Source organism: Meleagris gallopavo, chromosome 15 (genome assembly GCF_000146605.3).
Source record: "Meleagris gallopavo isolate NT-WF06-2002-E0010 breed Aviagen turkey brand Nicholas breeding stock chromosome 15, Turkey_5.1, whole genome shotgun sequence".
NCBI classification, from domain to species: domain Eukaryota; kingdom Metazoa; phylum Chordata; class Aves; order Galliformes; family Phasianidae; genus Meleagris; species Meleagris gallopavo.
In genome coordinates this window covers 15,422,872-15,444,368 of record NC_015025.2, presented here as the reverse complement: position 1 = coordinate 15,444,368, position 21,497 = coordinate 15,422,872, and the positions used below count along the sequence as shown (strand labels likewise).

Sequence of the window (21,497 nt, the reverse complement as noted above, 5' to 3'; positions counted from 1 at the left end):
GGGGTTGGAGATTCATGATCCTTGAGGTCCCTTCCAACCCTGGCCATTCTGCGATTCTGTGATTCTGTGAAGGGCACCAACTCGCTTAGCCCTGCCTGTACTCTCACAGTACGTGTGCACACAGTGGCACTGAGCTGCAGGTCTCACCTCCGACACAAAGCGCCGAGAGCTGCTCTCCCACCAGCACATTGCTGACACCCACCCATGCAGGACCCATTCCTGCACCATCACGCTGCGCTTATCGGGCTCCTAAGGCAGAGCTCAGCTCTCTGCCACAGCACCAACCCCTCCCTGACCCCCAGCACCTCCCCAGAGGGACACAGCATAGCAGGCCATGCTCGGGCACGGCTATTTCCCCCCATTTCCATGCTATCTCGTTGTTACGTGTCCCAGGGAAATACAGCAGGCTAAAAGCTACTTTGTTGTTGCTGTTGTTTTTTTTTTTTTACATACCACAGTAGAAACAGTAACTGAGTTATATTTGTCAGAGTCACAGCAGTGTATGCGTATTTGCTATTCACAGACCGCAGAATATTGCCAATAACCTCACTGGTGGGGACTGACGACACGGAGATACATGCATTCGTGTGAGACCACAACCGATGATGTCTATACTGCATTAAGCACATTCATTGTTAAACACCTTCCAGTCAAATCGGTTCCTTTACGTTTGTTAAAACTTTAGTTTTTCTTCCACGATTAAGCACAAAGTAACCTGTAAACAAGTTGACATTACACTTATATACAAGTGAACCACGTCGGAGATAGAAGAGGTAATTCGGTGGGTGCCACTTAACCTACGTCGATGTGCAATAGATGGACTCCGCCGCAGCGAAGTCACCGCGTGCCATGGGAGGTCCGGGCTGGGAGGTGAGCGGGGCGGGGAGGCACTGCCCACAGCCCCCACCCCACCACGGCCCCCAGAGCCGCATCCCGTGCTTGGTCATTGCTATAGATTAAAATCTGCAATAGCATTCTTACAAACTGATTTGTAGCTAAGTGATATCGATGCCAAGAAAAATAAAGAATGTCTTTTTATAATATAAATAATTTAAAAGTGCTTTTTTTGTTGTTGTCATTGTTGTTCTTTTACTATTAATCTACAAAACCCCGCGGGGGCATAATCTATCCATAGGACTGGACAAGTAGTTCGTACCATGGTACACATGGGGCTGACACGTCAGGGACTCAGAACACCGCATGCAGCAGCGCTGTGGGGCAGGGAGGGGGAGGGGCTCCCTCCTGGGCCTGGGGGCACTTGGGGGGCGCGGGGGGGTCCCAGCTACCACACTCACTGCCGGCCCCGGGCAGCCCAGCACTGCCCTCTGCACACAGCTTTGCAAAGAAAGGAACAAACCGACTCCCAGGCTGGAACTAAAACCCCACAGACTGTCCACCAGAGCGCTGTAAAGCATCTTTGTGGTGCATATAGGAGAAAAATAGAGGGGAAAAGTATAGGGGAAGAAAATTATTTGGTCCACATAGGTCCATGTGCACCCTCACCAATACCCTCCCGCAGCCGCACCATGGGTATGATGCCCTGTTCGTGCAGCCCTTATGATCCTCCTGGCAAAACAAAAGCTCCCCAATTTGGGAACAGCAGAGCCCTGCAGGCACAGAGGAGCCCCTCACTGGAACCGCCTTAGGATCAGCAGAGATAACCTGTGCACACTGACATCATTTCCCACGGCGGACTCAAACTCAGGAGCTCTGGAGCCTGGATGATGCTAAATAAGTCTGAGACAAGCTGCTCATTCCAGCCGGCCCCATATCAGCATGTTTCTCTCTTTTTGTGCTGTCTGACAATGAATAATTTCTCTGAGCACCTCAGTGCTCGTTCCTCCCCCTGCAGCGGTGCCACCCCGCACCCACAACAGCCCCGGGGACACTCCGTGCAGCTCATTTCCTGTTCTCTGGAATGCACACAGCTGCTGACCCAGAGACCCATTCCCTTCCACTCAGAGCATTAAGCACGTCTCATCAGGCCGATCATCTCCAGCATCTGCTTCCACACCAGATGGGAGCCCGCTATGCCTGCCCTGCCATCAGCATGGGCTGAGCCCATGGCCCCCACACAGCCTGGGGGCACAGCAGGGGCGAGGGACAATGGAGGGAGAGCACCAGAAACGCACGGAACACAGCAACAGAGAGCCCTGTCCCTGTCTGCCGGGAAATGCATTCATGGCGCCTCAGAAAACGGAAAGGAGAGAGAGACAGAGCGAGGGGGTTCTGCTGCAGCCCTCAGAGGCTGCAAAGAGCCGACCATCCACGGCTGCTATCAGTGCTCTTTCCTGAGAAAGTGCAGTGATCAGGAGGGAGCCAATCTGCCAGCAATGTATTCTGATATATATACACATATATATACACGGAGATGTATATACACACATATATATATGTGCGCACACCCACACCCAGGTGCTGAAGGCAATGCTGTCCTGGCACAGTGCTCACAGCCCTGCTGCCCCCAGGCACGGAGCTGCAGACCCCCAGAGAGCAAAGCAGCGCTCACTGCCGGCCCTGCGTGCCCTTAAGGTACTCTGCTTGTGTAAGACTCAGAGTTGACAAAGAAAAACATTTGTCATTGTGCTTCCACAACTGGAAAAATATCGTTACCCTACGACTATAAATGTTAAGGTGAGATAGGCAAATTAGGCAGTACTATAGAGATGGATTGTTTTTTGTGACCTAACACATAATTACTATTGGGAATTATTTCCGTATCACTCCGTATCCCACTGTAACAGCAATGGGCATCATCCCACCTATAGGTGGTACTTCCGCAGCAGTTCCGACTGCCAGGGATGCTTTCTTTCTGGAAACCTGTCTGGGATTTTGATCTTGAGGAAATCCTGGATGCACTTCTCCAGCTCCTCCTCGATGGAGAGCTTCTCCTTCACTGCCTTCTTCTTGCCGGCGGTGGACTCGCGGGAGCCCGAGGTGAGCGTCCGCAGCAGGTCGCTCTTGCGCCGGCTCTCGGAGTGCTGCAGCAGCAGCACGGGGCCCTTCTTGGCCGGGCGGTCCAGTGTCTGGATGTTGGGCTGTCGCGTGACGGGGCCGCAGATGACGGTCTCCTGCGGGGAGCTGCCCTCCGACTGGCTGTCACAGCTGGACGTCGACAGCTCGTTGCAGGACGTGCCGCTCTCACCCTCCTTCTCGCCTTTGCCGTTCTTGCAGCAGCAGTCGCAGTGGGACGAGGTCCAGCGGGACGGCTCACCTGGAGGGAGAGAGCGAGATTAGAGTCTGCAGCAGCTCCCTGAGCCCACGGTTCCCCTGGAGCAGAGCCCTCGGGGCCATCAATGCCACAGTTCCCATGGCCACCCACTGATGGCACTGCCCTGGGCACATTTGGGATGCTCAGCAGGAACGGATGTGCTGATGGTGCAGGGAGCTGGTTAAGCAGCTCCATGAAAACTGAATTGTTCGGGACTGATGGCTGCAGTGACCGAGGTCCTGTGCACAGTCCTGCTCCCTGTACTCCTTGCATGCACTGCCTGGAGCCACGCGTGTGTCCAGCGGCACAGAGCACAAGCACAGTGCGGTGGTCTCATGGGAACAAAGCATGCAGGGAATGCCACTGCCTGCCCAGGGCAGTGCTCACTGTCACTGCAGCTTGTGCTCACTGCAGCTTCATGCTTTCATTGGATCCAATGGAACTACTTGTTATTTCTGAAAGTAACAAATCAAAGCCATAATGCCGAATTGGATGCTGCATCAATGACATCCACCCTGCAGCAGGAGGGATAAACAGAGCCCTCTCCAAAGGCCTCAACTGGGCATCACAGGCTCACAGAATCACAAAGAATTGGAAAAAACCTCCAAGATCACCAAGCCCAACCCCATCACACCCTCTGAATCATGTCCCTAAATAGAATCCCAGAATCATCAAATTGGAGGACTGGGAAGCAAAGCGCAGCTCTGGGGCACTCTGCCCTCAGTCCATTCCTTTTGCAGCCACAAGCACAGTGCACATCATGGGTATAAATGGGGAAAGAAACAAACAGCTGAAAGCCTCCTCCTGTCTCAACAGTGGAGGAGTCTCCCAGTGTCCCTGTGTCTGAACTGAATTCAAGGCTTGCTTCGGGACCTGCTCTTTGTCTTGTCTGATGAAAGTCAATAATGGCCAAACTGAAATTTCTCATCATTTGCTTGGCTGTGACAAAGGCACGGAACCTTCCACCATGCAGCCCCCATGCCCACGTCTCATCCCACACGGGGCAGCCCTGGCACCCCTAGTGCTCCTGATCAGAGACACATGCCAGATGCCCCATGCACAGGGCAGTGCAGGGCAGTGCTGGCCCCCCAGCAGCCCCTGTCCTTGCAGAGATGTGCACACTGCAGAGATGTGCACACTGCAGAGATGTGCACACAGCACCGATGTGACCGCGCACTTTGGTAATTACCGCCTGCCTGCTCAGTGATGCTGGGATAAAAGGGGCTCATTAATCCCAGCCCGGCTCTGCTGCCTCTCTCCCTGATCTTAGAACATTTCTCTCCTACTGCCTTACGTATAATTACTATTAGAAGGTTCTGAAGCAGCAGCAAAGCCTCTGATGTGTGACACACAAGTATCCTTCGCGTGCTTCTCCTCTCCCCCTTAGAGCAAATGCCCCGTGAGCTGGGAATGGGAAACCTGAGCTGCTGCATGCAGCAACCCCATGGACAGGGAGCACTCATGGTCCGAGATGTGCACGGGGCCTTCAGACTGAAAGCAATGAAAATGTGTGGGTTTCTTGTTGATTTCTGTTGTTTGAAATGGTGCACAGACACCAACTCCAGCACTGCACAGCCCATGGCAGACACAGAGCTGGAATTCTGCAACCTGAGTGTGGGGAACATGGCCCCACGGTGCTCCTCCTGCCCCTGTCCCCCAGCACAGCCATACTGCTCTGGGAGCGGAGCTTCATAGGAATGCTGCCATGTGCCCAACACCACCCCGCAGTGTGGCTGCAGCACATGGGGCATCTGCTGCCCACCTGTATGGGCTCCGAGAAGTACGATATGTGCCAGCTCACCAAAACATCAATCATTCAGATGCGAGTGCCACCAGTCCCCAAGGGACCCCACAGCAGTGTGCTGCGAACACACAGACAGTGCCAGGGACACATCTCCATGTGGCTCCTGCTCTTGCAGGTTCCCGGTGAGCAGGGGCTGACAGGATGGGCTCCCCCTGGGTAAGTCCTTGCCACTGGCACTGCCTCCTGGAGCTGAGGTATTCCAAAAGCAGATGGTGACTACGATGACATTTGCACTGGGAAAGCACTCAGCTTTTCATCACCTCCCTTTGTTTTGACATCTATCTAATAATATTAGTTTTAATACCACACTACGTACAATCAATTTTCTTTTTGGTTTCAGATCTATAAAATCATAATGTTGTGATATTTCGGAATGAATCTGCCACAGATTACCAAGATCACCAAGGCCAGTCCCCAGTCTACCCCCATCATGACACTAAGCCACTAAATAGAACTTCAGCCCAGTGCCCCACATCCCACTCCTGCCCCTCCCAGCCCCACGGCTGAGGCACTGAAAACTACCACACCTTATTTGGCAGGTAAATAAAGCCTGGATGGCCCAGGCCTGAGGCAGGCGATGGTGGCCCAGTGACAGTTTGATGTAAATCCCTCGTTCACACACGCACAATGCCTCAAATTGCGAATGGGTTTTGCATCCATGCATGAATTAAAGGTGTTGTGATTGATGAGAGACTGAGGTCTAATTGGTATTTTAATAAATACGTTCTGAGTTGGTAATCTAGCCAGATCATCAGAAAATACCTCTGTCCAAATAAAATTACCAAGGTAAAGCTCAGGAACAACGACAAGTGCTATGCAGTAATTGGCTCTGGTACCAGCACTGGCAGCAGGATGGATGTGCAGCAGAGTTATGTGCATTTTGGACCAGGGACTCTTCAGACAAACAGACCAGGGGAGGCCCCAGCAGTGGCAGCACTGCTCTGAATGTGCTCATCTGCACTCTGGCCGGCACTGCCCGAGTGTCTTCTCTCCTCCACATCCTGCTCACTGCCAAACTCACCACTGGGCTTTGAGCTGCGCTCCACAGATGCCTGGTTCCTTCCCAATGCATTCTGATGCTTTTGAAGTTCTGTTTGTAATGTGCTTTTACCATATACATTTTCTGATGTGTAAAAGCAGCAACATTTGCTAAAGTCCCTGTGTGGGGCCTAACTATGTGCAGGATGACACAGCCCCAGCCTGTGCACACACATCAGCCTCCCAGCATGCTGCCATTTATCAGTGCTCCCATGGTGGTCATAGGACCACCATTACCATTACTATAGAACCAGTACCATTCAGGTTGGAACAGACCCCTCAGACCCCCAGCCCAGCCCACCTCACCATGCCCTCCAACCACATCCCCCAGTGCCACATCCCACGTTATGGAGCGCCTCAGGATGGTGACCCCCCACTCCCTGGACAGCTGTGCCACTGCTGATCATTCTTTTGGAGAAGACATTGCCCCTAATATCCAACCTGAACCTCCCTTTCCCTATAACACTCTGTGCTTGAAATGCAGCCCCTTTCCTTTCCAAATACTGCAACTGGAAAAAATATTTGGCCATTAGGACTGTGGCATTTATCTTCCTCCAAGAGAATTACAGTGAAATGAAAAAATGGTGCAGAAGTTTTCTTCCACCAATAGCATTTACTCTTCCTGCCCTCTCTCAAACGTCTCCAGCTTGTTTAAATTGGGCGCACCAGGAATCAGCAGCTCCCCTTACAACATCTTCCCTTACATCCAGCCCTGCCTCCACCAGTGTAAGACTGTTCTGTATCTTTATTACTATGGTTTTAATATTTTATCTTAATACAATCCTGTTACTTAAAATTTATACTCAAGTTCTGGAAAGTGAAGTTGGAATAAAGGAGCAGGGGCTGCCCTTCCCCAGGGTACGGAGGCGGAGCATCCAGCAGGATGCAGACCCCCAGGTCAGAGCCCAGTGATGCAGTGCAGGTGGATGGTGGATTGAATCCTCAGACATTCAGCACCGACGTGCTCCTGCTATCTACTGAGAAAGGAGTTAAAATCCTCCATTAATTAAAACAGAGGTAAAACCATCTAGGCTAACCAATCAGAAAGAACGTTCCTCTCGGTGCCCTAATTTTAGAATTACCCACATGAGCATTGCTCCAGACTCCCTCAGTGCATAATGCAAACATTCAGAGCCGGCTCAGTGCCACAAGGCACCACGGCTCCACCGCAGGCACTGCCAGCCCTACAGCCCCACCGCCTGCACTCAGCTGCTGCAAAACACCAGGAGATGCACACATATAAATACATGCATTTGCACACATACAGGTAGAAATTCACCCCAATGTTTTCCTTTGTTCTGCCCTTCACCGTTTACATTTGAACTTGAGCCCCTCCTAAAACCTGTTTAATTAGCAAAGACAAAGCACACGGGCGTCCTGCTTCTGGAAGACTTACACTGCAAATTGCCAACAGATGGTTATGATAATATGGGAGCCACAGTTTCTGAATTTTTAAAAATTAGGACTCATAACAGATAAATGCTCTAGAGATATGAAGGCATCATGTCAATCTATGTTGTTCCAATTAATTGCAATCAATTGCTAATTGAGAGCTATTTTAAGACTCGTCATTACTTTGAACAAAATGTGGAATAATCTGTGTGGATCCCTTCATCTGCTGCAGGTGCCATCGGTGCAGAGAACTCTCGGGACACATAAGGAGAGCAGCCCCAGCAGTCTGCCTCCTGCCAACCCTCTGCTTCATGGGCAGAAACAGCCAAATGTGCAGCTGCGGATCCCAAACCTTCAGAGATGGGGCACCTCAGTCTCTTGTTGGATTTCTGCTTGCAAAGCTTTCTGAAGTGGCAGCTCTGATGTTACTGAACAAATACATCTGCCTTCTCTTTGGGTTTCCAGATGGCACCAACATCTCTTTGGGCAGCTGGAGCCAACATCTCCAAGGACACCCAAGCAGTAACAGTGGCATGGTGCTAAAGGCAGGAGGGGAAGGGGAGCCCATTTTTTTTATTACAGTATGGGAAAGGGTTGTCCAAAGACACATCGCAGATTCTAAAGAGAAATTAGGAATTTCTCTTTGCTTTTGCAGACAGAAAAAATACCAAAATAAACCCATACTTGGATGACGTGTTGGCAATGGCAGCACTCATACAGGGCCCTGCAGCCACCAGGTGCCGGAAGGACACAGCAGGAGTGGCATGGCTCTGGGCAACGGATGTGCTCAGTGGTGTGCTATGAACCATGGAATCATAGGATCATATCATAGAACCATGAAATGGTATGGTTGAAATGGACCTTACAGCCCTCCCAGCCCCACCTCTGCCATGGGCTGGCTGCCCCCGAGCTCAGGCTGCACTGCTCCCCATCCATGGCCTCGGGCACCTCCAACTCTGGGCAGCAGTGCCAGGGCCTGACCGCCTTCTGAATAAAGAATTTCCTCCTAACATCTGACCTAAATCTCCCTTCTTTCAGTTCAAAGACATTTCCCCTTGTCCTATCACTACCTGTGTGTAAAGAATCACTCTCTCTTTTCCTTATAGGCTGCCTTTAGGCACTGAATGTGAAGACAAAACAAAGTCCACAGTGCTATTTACATGGCTGCACATGCACCAGTGCTGTGCTGCAAGGATGTGTCCTCAAATATCTTTTCTGGTCACCAGTAACGAGTACAGCAAGGGGACAGCTGAGTGCAGAGCTGCCAGCAGGGTCCCCACCCTTGGAGTGCTCAGCATCACAGAGACTCCGCGTGGTACAGCACAGCAGGTGCCAAAACATAACTCACGGTCTTTGCTGTTGCGCTGCATTTCCAGCAGCACTGAACCAAGCTCCATTTTCCACAAATGGCTTTCCCAGACTGGCACTGCATGGCTCTGGCACAGCAGCCACTGATAACCGGCTGCTGCCACCCCAAGCCAGCCCCACTGCTCCACAGCCCCCCTGCTCAGCCCTGGCTAACGTGATGGCTACATGGCAATCAGGGCACATGGAGGTGGCCCTTCAGGGCTGCTGCTCATTAATTATCTGGAACCCAGCTCTGAGAAGCAGCTCTCTGAGACAGCTGCACTGAACAAAGTGGGGAGTGGAGCCCTCAGCACCCGGAGCTGATACCACACTTCTGGAGGATGGGAGAGCCCTGTCCAGAGGGGCACACACTTGGTTTTTATGAGCTATTCAAGACACTCTCTCTGGAAGCCTTTATATTTTTTTTCCTGTCTGAACCTCATAAAACAGCCTTCTGCTCTGTAGAGATAAATGTGGTTTATATGAGAGAAGCGTTCCCAGCCACAGTGGGTTTTGCCTTAAACCCTGTATCTTGCAGTTTAATCTTGCTGTGGGTTAGCTTTATTTACTGTCCTGTAAGTGGAGAATTGAACTTTAGGAAATGAATGGCGTGGTTTATCCATTTTAGCATCTAGAGCAAAGCACTTTTGCATTAAATGAATGCATGCAGCGGGACACCCCTCAGACACAGCTTGGAACAGCCCACAGCATTGCCAGCAGAAGCGCCAGGCTGATGCAGGCACCCACACCCAGCACTCCAACAAGGGCACTCCATGGGGCCAGCGCGGTGCTGAGCAGCTCACTGTGCCCGTGGCACAGCAAAACCCTGTTTCCATACACAGCCTCTGCTCTGCATTTGTAGGAGAAAACAGGGTTATTTTTGTTCTTTTGCTGCAGAATCAAATAGATTATTAGAAATTTTCTTCAATATGTTTCTAGTGGAGGATGAAAAAGCTCTTTAGGGATTGTTTAGTGGCTCCTATTGAACTCCATAGGGTTTTAGTGTCATTTAAGGAGAGCCTGCTGCTATCTGCATTATTAAATCCCATATAACTTCCTCATAAGAAAGTAGAAAATCTCAGCGATTATAAACCCAGCATCTCTGCAGATGAAAAATGTTCTCACAAGAAATCTCAGAGCATTACAGATGTATTCAAAATAATAACACCAGAAGGATTTTCTACAAGCTTAAACACGGAAAAATGGGACTAAGTGTCCTTTGACCCAGAGGAAATGTTGGAAATGGAGCTCTCAGCACGGCCTGATCCTATCCTTGTGAGAGTAACGTGAGCACTGCTACTGACCGGAGGATCTCAGAGGAGCACAGCGGCTCAGCTGTAGCACGGCGTGCACACACTGCTTCTTCAGAAGTCACTGCACTTCTTCGCTGCCTGGAAGCCAGCAGAGCCCATCTCAAGGCAGGCTGAGTTGGGAAAAAACACAACATCGGACGGCAGCGCTGCAGGGAGAGCCCAGCCGTGGGTCTGCAGCAGCGCTGTGCTGCCCAGAGCAGGTCAGAGCAGGGCTGTGCCTCCAGGCTCTGCTTAGAGAGTCAAAGTGTCACAGAACGGCTTGGGTTGGAAGGGATCTCAAAGACCAGCTAGTTCCAACCCCTGCATCTGTTGCTGCAGCCCAGGACACAGCTGGCTGTCTGAGCTGGGAGGGCACATGCTGGCTCATGGCAGAGTGCCACCCACCAGTAAGGCAGGCACGGCAAGGCAGCAAAAGGAACGGAGCGCTGCCAGCCAGGAGCTCACAACGCTCTGCCTTCTCACAGCTCTCACTGCATCCGAGAGCCGTAAAATAAGCACCAAAGTAATTTACTTCTGCTTCAAGGCCCCTTTACAGAGTCAAAATGATTAACGGGGCCCCGGTGCACATGACCGACAGCTCCTTAATATTTAACGGCGGTAAAAAATAGTGCACAAACGGTGTGTTACGGAGCCGCTTTTGGCCTACAAACACATTAAGGTAACTCTGCGTACATTGCAACTGCTCAAATATTAATCACTGAATAATTTAGGCTGTGAATTTATTTGTTTAAAGCAATACTTCAGCAGATATATTCATCCACCGTAGTGCAAATCCATATTTATGATACGGTTATTGGTCTAACATGTGTTTTCCTTATCCTTATTTTGGCTGTAAGAGTCAAACCCAGCACTGGGAGTGCACCCATCTCTTTGGGCGCCACTCCCCACCTCTGTGCCAGGTGTTGCTCATCCCCCTGTTCCGCACAAGCACTGCACTCACCCTGGCATCCCCACACCCAGAGCCGTCCCCAGCACAAGGAACCCAGCAGAACTGCCTCCCCGCACCCCACGGCACCACGAGGCTCACAGCAGCATTTTGCTTGTTCCATTTTATTTCTTCATTATGAGCCTGCTGGCAGCACTGGGATGTTCACTTGGAGCAAGAACTTTCTCCCAGGTTGAATGTGCTGCTAAAACCATCCCAAAGACTGCTGAGGAGAGAGCTGGAGGTCTGACTGTGGCACAGAGCAGAGGGCCCTCCTCAGGGCAAAGCTCCTGGTTCCCAGCCTGTGCCAGCACTGCATCACTCAGACGTTAAAATCAGGACTGACAAGCAGCAACAGCCTGCAGCAGCTCTGGGAGTGCTGGCATGGGAAGCTGGAATGTGGGGGAGTATAAGAGGTCCCTGAGCTGCCCCCATCACAGCAATGAGGCCGGTGTTCTGGTAGGAAAATACAAACTTGATTTTAGGTCCCCTGGGAAATTCTGCTAAGCGATTTATCATGCAACTGATGAAACTGCTATTTAACTTCAAAGCCCTACATAGTGCTAAGGAAAGCCTTGAGTTCAAATGAACAGTAAAATATTTGGCACCTGAAATTATGGTAACAGCACATAGCACTGCTCCCCAATTACCTGGTGCTGTGGATTGCTGTGGGGGCTGGCATTCAGCAGGTAGGCACAGAGCCCTGCATGGGCTGAGCCTGCAGCCCCCGGGCAATGCCCCCACATGGGTAGCAGGGGAGCGGTAGGAAACAGTGCTCAGCCAGTGAATGCTGATTAGAGCAAAGCCACCCCACATTAGTAGCATGAGAAGGAGGTTCTGCTCTCCCTGAGGCTGGAGGAAGGAAAGGGACGGACTCTTTACGAGGGTCTGAGTGATGGGACAAAGGAAAATGGTTTCAAACTATAACGGGAGATTTAGATTGGACGTGACAAAAAAGATCTTTACGATAAGAGTGGTGTTATGGGCACACTGCTGAAGAACAATTTCCAGCACCATTGAAGAGATTTGTGATTAAACCAGACAGAGGATAGCTGAAAATAGCTAAGGTGAAGTTGTGCACAGCCAAGCTCTCTGGCAGGCGTGTTTTATTTTAGCCAACCAGCAGCGATGGCAGGAATTCAAGCTTTGCAGGTGCCCAGATAGGAGCTCAAATCCCCTCCTAAGCCTCCATGCAATCATGGCACACAAATTGCGCCCTTTCCGCATTGCTCAGATTTAGGAAGGATTCATGGTTTTCCTATTTCAGACATGTTTTAAAAGACATAAACAGCTGCTTTGTGTAAGATGGAGTGGCTGCCAACGACATTTGGGTCCTTGAGAGTCATATGTCCTCCAGTCTTCAGCTCTATGATTACTGAGTTGTTTTATTGGCTCTTTTCTTGATTAAGCGGAATCAGAGTGACAATCGTGCATCCTATCGCTACTTTCTAAGGAACTCTACAACTACATATTTTAATTAATATTCTTGTTCATTTCAGAAAAAAAAATTGGTTTTAAAGCTGCTTTTTTTCTGCAACCAAATTGCATCCACACCACAGAGTGAGAGCTTTCCTGCTGCAGCTTCGGACAAAGCACCAATCCCAAACAGTGCCATTCAGGAATGATAGTTTTCCACATTAAAACACTGGATTTAGGCCATGCAAGCAGAGATCCATCCTTCCCAGCCCTCCTGCAGCCACAAGACTGCAGCAGATGCCGGTGGCAGCAGGCAGTGCCCACAGCTCCCTGAGGTGCAGAGCCCTGCAGTGCTGGTGCAGCCATGGCCCGGCCCGGCAGTGCTGGGTGCTTCCACTGTGCGCAGTGCCGAGAGCCATTACTCAATTGCTTTGATCTGTGCCCTTGTGAGATCTGTGCACTGTAATTATATTCTTGCTTTAAAAAGAGTGAAGAGGGAGAAAAAGTGTTATTTTGATGTTTTAGTGTTTGTTTCTCAGCAGCATGTGCTTGAAGGGAACTACAGCGATTTATCTTCCCCAATCCCTGCTCTCTACATCTAAAAAAAATAATAATGGGAAGAGCTGCTGTGCATTTGCATCTCAATTTTAGCTCAAGCAACGTGACAAGGATTCAGCTAAACGCCTTGGCACAGTTAGCAAGGAAAGCACTGAAGTAAACAAAACCTCCAGGGATGCCGCTGAAAAAAGCATTGAAACCAGGACCTGCTCATGGCACAGGAAGCCCAGCACAGGGGTGGGACTCCAAGTGCCTGGAGCCAGGCCAGGACCCAAAGGCATTGCACTCGCTGCTGCTGGGCTGAGTGTGGTCAGACGCAGAGCCCCTGGGGTTTGTTCCACAATGCTCTTTCAAAGTTTCATCTGAAATGGAGAAAAATCTCTTTTTCAATTCCTGCAAGTTAAAAATACTGACTGCTCACAGGTTTCTGGGGAAAGCATTATCCAGTACAGACCACAAAACCCACTAGGACAGCACTATTTAAGGTTCAGACACCTGTTTGCATTTTACATAGAATGTGCACTGCATCCAGGTCCGGGGCCCCAGCACCAGGACACAGAGCCGTCGGAGTGGGTCCAGGGGAGGGCATGAGAGTAATCAGAGGCTGCAGCACCTGAGGTGGTGAAGGGAGGAAGGCTGAGGAGGCTGGGGATGTTCTGCCTGGAAAACAGGAGGCTTTGGGGAGACTTCGATGTGGCCTTTGGTGCCTGAACCGATGAACAGGAGGAGAGCGACTTTTTACACAAGCAGATAGCGATAGGACAAGGGGAAACAGAAACTAAAAGCAGAGATTAAGGCCAGATGTCAGGAAGAAATCTTTCACCCAGAGGCCAGTGAGGCCCTGGCACTGCTGCCCAGAGCTGTGGGTGCCCCAGACTTGCCCACTGCCTGCTGACCCCATGCCTGGGGGTGCATGCAGACGTCACAATGCGATTTCTCCTACAGACCATCGCAGATGTACTTAAAGCTTTCACTGCAAACACCTCACACTCCATTTTCTGTTGCTGTACTGTATGGGAACTGCTGAGTCCTGGCCTGAACCACTGTTTGAGACTTGGGAAAGGACCCGGTCAGCCCTGGGGGCACAGGTGAAAGCAATTCAGCTGTGTGATTGGAAGGACTGCAGCCTGGCTGCACCTCTCTTAGACCTCATTTAAGGGCTGACTGCCACTAGGAAGGAGCTCTGGTTGGAGATTCCTTTTTGGTGGAGCTTTCCTCTGTGAGCCTGGAATCTTCTGATACAGGTAAGCAATCTTTCTTTATAGAACCTCTCTATTGTGCCAGTCCTTTTGTCATCACACCGTTGTTATAAAGCCTTTCCCATTGTACTGATCTGCCCAATTGCTACACTGTACTAATAAATGCTTCATTCAAGGCTTGGTTTTCCCTAGTGCATCTCAGGACAGATGTTTCTGCTGAGCGAGATAGGGCAAGCAGCTATGGGCTGCTCCTGTCAGAGTGCCTGAATAACCACTGTTCTCTGAGGCACAGGGGAAGAAAAGCTTCAGGCACTATCTCATGAAATACCTCAGGAGCACACTGAGCTCCAGCAAAGAAGAAGCTTCCCTCCAGCAACAGATTGCTTTCTAATTCACAGAATGCAAATGCAGATGCTGTTCTTGGCTCCCAACCAAATTATTGCACGTGTTTGTTTCTAAAGTAGCAGCATTTAATACAGTAAAGATAAAAGGGAAAACAACATCCCACATCCACCTGTGTATGTGTGGCTTTGTCACTCCTGCATGGCACTACCAAGATCCCAAACATAAGGGAAAAGCTAAAGCTGCAGAGATCTTGGGCTGCCTACCTGCAAAGGACAGACAGGGAGGAAAAGTAACACAGCCTACTGCAGTGTGCTGCTGTGGTCCCGAGGTCATTTTGGTAATGAGTTCCCCTCCATAAATACCACCTGTGTCTCCATCCTGCACCACCTCCACTGCTCACAGCTCCAGAAGCATATTGTGGCTGGCAGCATGTGGAGCTATCCTGATCCATCCCCATGTCTGTCCCAGGCTCTGGGCATAACAACAGCCATGGCCGTGGGACTGCAGGTACAGCCACATCTGCAGGGGAGCCGAGCACCCCCTGCTCCTCTTCCGTCCTTGCACAGAAACCCCTGCCTCTGGCTGCAGGCTCTTCAGTACACACTTTTCTCAAGGTAAAGCCAATCGCGTGCTTCTACGCTTCAGGCCATTTTAGTACACTAGGTGTTAACTGCAAGGGTCCCCCCAGTTAAGCTGCACATAGCACTTCCCCTGGCTTTCTCCCCCAGGATCAGCCCATGGCTCTCCATCAGTGCCATCCTCCCCTGTACAGCCACTCTGAGGTGCTGGGATTACCAAGTCCCTAGCACTTCCCACAAATTGCATCTTATCAAAGAAGCACAGAAGTACATAATGCAATTACTCAAAGAACATCGTTCTGCTGCCAGAGACAGCATTCTATGCATGCCACTGAATTTACAGTTTAAGACTAAATACAGTCAATGAGCACCGATGTGATAAAAGTTCCTTTGTTTTTTTTCTTCCTTCCTCCCCCTTCCCCGCCCTGACTCACACTGACTACAGCAGGACCCAATGGGGGTGAGGTGACACCCAGGGATGCTCAGCAGCCCTGCTGAGGGGTCAGCGCCCACAGCCTAGAGGCAAAGACCCACTGCAGGGCCCTTGGGCTGAAGGAGAAGCCCCCACAGCAGCTCCCTGCAGCAAGTTGCACAGGAAAGCATTCAGGTGGGTTTGAATCTCTCCAGAAAAGGAGACTCCTCACTTCTCTGTGGGCTGCCTGCAGTCTTCATAGCTGGGCTTTTATCTGTCTACCTCGATTTATACAAATACAGTAAGTGCATTTGCCTCAAAATGCTGTTGTGTCGATGGGCACTGTTTGAACCCTAAACATCACTACTAATAAAAATATCAGCTCAAAAATCAATTAAGTCCCATGTAACCAAGCTCTCGGCAGAGATGAGGCAGTTTATTTCTGCTGAAGTCAATTAAGTTAAACTAATTTACACAGCTGCTAATGCCATCCAGATTTCTGAACAGTAATAAATAGTCTGTTCTCTCCTTTATTTAAACAAAAATGCATTTCTTTTTTAAATAGCAGAAGACCTTTCTGCATTAGCTGCAGAGATTTTTGCTTACATCAGATGCTGCTTTATTCATTTATTTTTAAACCAACAAGCTAAAACTGTTCTCTGAATTGTTCACCTTCTGTAACGGAAACTATACTTGATATGGCCTTAACAAAACCAATGTCAAAAAGGCAAAGTGTCCTACTTTGGTCTCTGACCAATTTCAGGATGAAGGGAGCATTGCTGCAGGCACTGCACCGCACAGGGCTGCAAGGAAGGAGCCTGCTGTTAATTCCACCTAATGAAACCTCCCACATATTAAGGCCCTGTGAGATCTACCAAACCAGGTTTCAAGTCTACTTTACCAGCCCGAACTACAAACTGTGGCAATGTGACTTAGGAGGATAGACACAAGTGCCAAACCAGCGCGCGCCCCGCAGAAGGCGTTCATTTGGAGCGCAGCCCAGCCAGAGGCCACTGTGCACTCACAGCCCTCATGTGCCCCTCAAATTCAGGTATTTTATAGAGATGAAAGCTACGCCTCGTCACGATTTAATTACAGGTGGTTAATGGAAATTCATAAAAATCCCAAGGTAGAATGTGTAAATGTAACAAGAAACTTTTGACAAAAATATACTAGGATTGAGTATGCTCTGAGTAGAACACTGAAGGTCTGCTTAACTAGACACGTCCAGGTTAATTAAATCACGGTTATGAAGAGCTGCTTTTTTTTGTTCCCTGTTTGTTAGAGAAGGCACTGCCAAGCACGCTCCCATGGTGCTACGCATTCAGTAATTATACATACATTTTGATAACTTCTTGTTTTAGTCTTTGTAAACTTGGGCAATCGAGATGAGATGCTCAGGGTGAGCCCAGAGCAGCTCCCCAAACACCCACGCTTCCCCAGGCTGCCAAATCCCAGCAGAATCGTGGAATTGCAGAACTGTGAAGGCTGGAGAAGACCCTTCAGATCGCCAGCCCACCCCGCCATGCCCACTGAACACATCCTGCCGTGCCGCATCCCTGCAGCTCTGGTGCACCTCCAGGATGGTGCCTCCCCACTCTCTGGGCAGCTGTGCCAGTGCTGACTGCTCTTTGGAGAAGAAATTGTTCCCAACATCCAACCTGAACCTGCACCGGTGCAACATGAAGCCGTCACCTCTAGGCTCACCAGCAGAGCAGCTCTGAGCAGTGACTGCTGTGTGTGGGCTGCAACAGCCCTGCTGCACAGGGCCATCGCTGGGCTGTTCCAAACAGTGTAATAAATTGGCTTTTTGTTTCAGTTAGCAAGATCAGAATGAGTTTAGTTGTGGGAAAGAATAATTAGGCACTGACTATGAAATCTGAAGGGGGATGGAGATGAGGATTTTATTACATTTATCACAGCTATAACATTATCTCCACGCAGGCAATGGGAGCTTTAAACTGAGTTTAAACTCTTCGGTGGGCTACAGAGCAAGTTAATAGTGCTCTTAAGATGTGGTGCTGTGTACCGTTTGTGATCTTTAAACTATTATCATAATATGAAGCAATTATCAACACTCAGAAATTAGCAAGTTAAACAGTTAACAAGTAAAACAGGGTCAATGAATGAAAATACATTATAATTACATTAAAGAATCAAAGAACTATAGAATGCCTTGGGTTGGAAGGGACCTTACAGCCCCCCAGGCCACCCACTGCCGTGTGCTGGTTGCCCCCCACCAGGTCGGGCACCAATGCTGTTCTGCACAAGCACCATCAGTGCCGACCTGGCAGCCCATTCCCTGTCCTTGTTTGTGGTCAGGGGTTGAAGGCATTGGATAACACGAGCGAAGGACAGAGCTGAAGGGCTGAACAGCATGAGTACAGAAAACAAGGATGAAATTTGAGACCTTATCACAAGTCTGCTGAAGTCCTCAAAAGCTTTTTAAGCTGAAGGTCTACTGCGATGCCCGTGGCCTTTCTAGAATAACAGCTTACTGGCATCGATTGCTTTTTTAGATCCATTTGTCCTGAACACTTGCTAGGGCTATAAATGCAAATCAGAGCAGCGGTAAATGGAAGGCAGCTCCGTCTGCTACCAGGGGACACGGTCACCTCCGCCGCACTGAGCCCAGCAGGATTGCGCTGTGCTGGGGGCAATGTGGGACAGCGAGGGGTCCACACAGCCACCAAGCATGTGAGCTGCCCACCAACACGTTTGCTGGATGCCCAGCGACCTGGATGGGGAGCACGAGTGTGTGTGTGTTCCCACACAGAGCTTCAGGTGACACCCATGGGTAGGAGGCAGGTGTTATGGAGTGCCAGCTGCAGCCATCCTGAGACCCACATGTTTACAAGAGAATTCTCTTCACCACCTTTGTAAATGCTCCGTGCAGCTCTCAGAGAATGACCTGCTTTGTCTTTGCCTTTCATATGTCCCTGCAGAACTTCATCCACCAACACGTCTTTAATGCATTATCTGTGCCAATGACTCACAGCATAGCTTCCAGCTCCAGAACTTTCCCTTCCAGCAAAGACTGCCCTGCTCCATCCCAGGGAGCTCCACCCTTTGCGACCAGAGGGACTTGGAGCATCTCCACCTTTTCTTGCTGCACCATCATGCACTTCACCGCTATGGCCAACATCACGACTGTATGAGCAGCTCCATGTAAGCAAAATTCTCACCCCCAGAACTGCAAACTCACCCCTGCAGCTGTGGGGAACACCGTGAGCTGGGGGACCCTCTGGTCCTGACACCTGCAAACAGGGACCTGAATGGGAAACAACCTCAGCAGCCTGAGTGAGCCCTGGAAACACCCCGCTAGCCTGCAGCAGCTCTGCCCGGGGTGGCACCAGCCAAGCTACCTGCTGATCCTGCCTGTCGTTATTCATAGGAAGCAACAAAGAGAATGGCAGGCTTTAAGGCAACTCACTTGGGACTCATTAAAAATTGGGGGGGGAGAGGGGGAGGAGGTGGGGGGAGGTCCTTCCTATGTATCCAGTGCAATTAAAGGGAAAGTGAAGCTTTTGCATCTTTAGCATTCAGAAGCCAGCATCCAAAGAAGAGGATGTTCTTCACGCAGCAAAGAAACTGACACAGAATGAAAAAAGACACTGGAAAACAAAGGAGGAGATCACATGCTGCACTGCATGGCCAAGGAGAGGGGAAGGAGAAGGAAAGTGAGAATTAAAAAAGAGATTCATGATTTGGTTTGTTTCTTTTTTAAAAAGGAAAAAGGGAATCTTAAGCTGGAATGTTTTTGGCTCAGTGCTCAGCAGTTGCTCACCCATGTGCTGGCACTCTTCTCTGCTCTTCCCACTCATGGGGAAGCTGCAGCCCAGGGGGCAGCACCGCCATCAGTGATGGGGGAATGCATTGCTGCTGCCTGTGCTCACCTGTGCCAAGGTGGAAACAAACAGTCATAGAAATTCCAATCACTAGGGTGAGGAATTATTAACAACGGGTTGATGAACACAATGTTAATTCTCCAACAACATTTCCTCCAAACTGTTTCCTTAGGAATTTTCCCCAGAGCCCAGAAAGCAGCTCCATGGAGCCCTCGTTAAGTACTGACTGCTGCTGTGGGACCATCACACTGCGGATAGGGCAGTGTTCCCAGGGCAGTCTGACTAGGGCTGATGTCTGCTATGGGCAGTGCCTCTTCTGTCCCAGGATGGAGGGGTGGGGGAAAATTCCCAACACCAACAAAAGGCATTTTCAGCCCAGGAGCAGAACACATGGATCTCAGCAGGGATAGAGCAAGGTTCAGCAATGGACTTGGTGTAGAGCATGTGTTTGTGACACCCAGCAGGACATGCACTGCTACATCTCTTTCTTCTGAATGAGAAAGCACCAACTTAGCAATGAAACCCATGGATAAATGGCTCAAAAATAATGTCATTTTCCAACATGATCTGCACTGAGTGCTGCAGCTCACACGCTTTATGCTGAGGGAATGCCAATTCCCCGATTTTCCAGACTCTGTAAGCTCATAATGAAGAGCACACGTTGGGGATTTCAGTCAGCTGCAGAAGCTGTTCTTCCTCTCTGGCTAAGAGGGTAAAACCACAGCCAGGCACTTCTGCACTGTGTGCCACTGGTGTCATACAGAGGCCTGGGATGCAGCGCAGCAGCAGCAGCCCTCGTGCAGCACCCAGCTGCAGGAGGAACAGAGGAGCACTCTTTGGACACAGTTCCCCTTTCCCTGAGGCACCCGCCCACTGGCACATACAATTCCTTTTCTGCCTCTTACAGTTTACGATCTGATTTCCAGATTTCCCCAGCACAGAAGGATTTCCGGGGAAGGCAGAGATGAGCAGCACAAGAACACAGGAGCTGCAATGCTTCCCTTCTTTTTCAGCTACTGAAGGACACCGGTGGCAGCACGGCCCTTGTGCATCACTCACAATTACTGGGACATGACATTTATTTCCATGCAACACAAACACTGTATGGAGGAGGGAAGAGCGACCAGGTACATCTTCTATGTTGGATTCAATTTTCCTAGTAAGACTCTCTGTCCAACATCGCTGTTCTGGCTTTTAATAATTGTAGTTTGGAGACGAAAAAACACTTTTTTCCTTAAAATTAAAATTCACTGATGATCCATTCAGCAGCTACACAGCTCAGCTCTGCTTATCATCATCAAGAAGCATTTGACTGACAAAGCTGAGTTTAAAAGCCCTGATTAGCACATGGAATTACAGAGAAAAAAAAAATCAGAGAAAAGCAGAGCTTCTCCCCTACATACGTGAACCCTTTTGGGTTTGTGGGGTATTCAGCATGAGAGAGGAGGATCCCCATCTGGGGGGAGAAAGAGCAGGGAGATGTTTCCAAGTGTGCTGCACATCAGCCATTAACGTAGGGGACGTGGCAGCGTAAGGTGGGAGTGAGCTGCAGTAGATCTTCTGATCTACCGAACAATCGGTGCCGATTCCACGTCTTTGTGCACCAACCCACCTCTGTCCTGAGGCCCTGCCTGGCACCAGCACCCTGCCCTGCTCCACCAGCACCCTGCCCTGCTCCACCACCCCCAGCACAGCCCTGGGAAGCAGTGATAAAGCCGGGGTGGTGGAAGTGATGGAAAAGTGCCTTTTGTCTCCTCACATCTTCCTGCAGGAACTTAATGAGTGCAGCAGAGCAAGAGAAAAAAGACCTCATTCAGTTTTAAAGACATTTAAAGCCTGTTGTTCCTAATGGATCATCACGGTTTAAAGTCAAACCAGCTCAGATGCGTGCAGCTGAGCTCATCCCATAGCACCAGCAGCTTTCAGAGCTGGTCTCAGAGCGCTCCCATTAAAATCCCATCAAATCATTACCATCCGTTTGGCTGAGGACAGAGTTTTAACCTTACACTGAGTAATTTGGGGGAAAACTCAGAAATGTGGACGCAGCCCATTACTCATTCAGGGTGTTCATTTGTTCTGCTCCCTCTTCCTGGCGGTACCTCAGGGGCATC

At 50.0% G+C, this 21,497-nt stretch overlaps 1 protein-coding gene across 1 annotated transcript in view; it reads right to left on the bottom strand.

Annotated features, from left to right (window-relative positions):
- Positions 1-9: 9 nt before the first annotated feature.
- KCTD16 (potassium channel tetramerization domain containing 16) overlaps positions 10-21,497 on the bottom strand; it is a 38,505-nt gene continuing 17,017 nt past the window's right edge. The window contains exon 2 of the mRNA XM_003210502.3: positions 10-3,214. Coding sequence (XP_003210550.1) covers positions 2,763-3,214 — 452 coding nt within the window. The 3' untranslated portion in view covers positions 10-2,762. The remainder of the gene's footprint in view (positions 3,215-21,497) is intronic.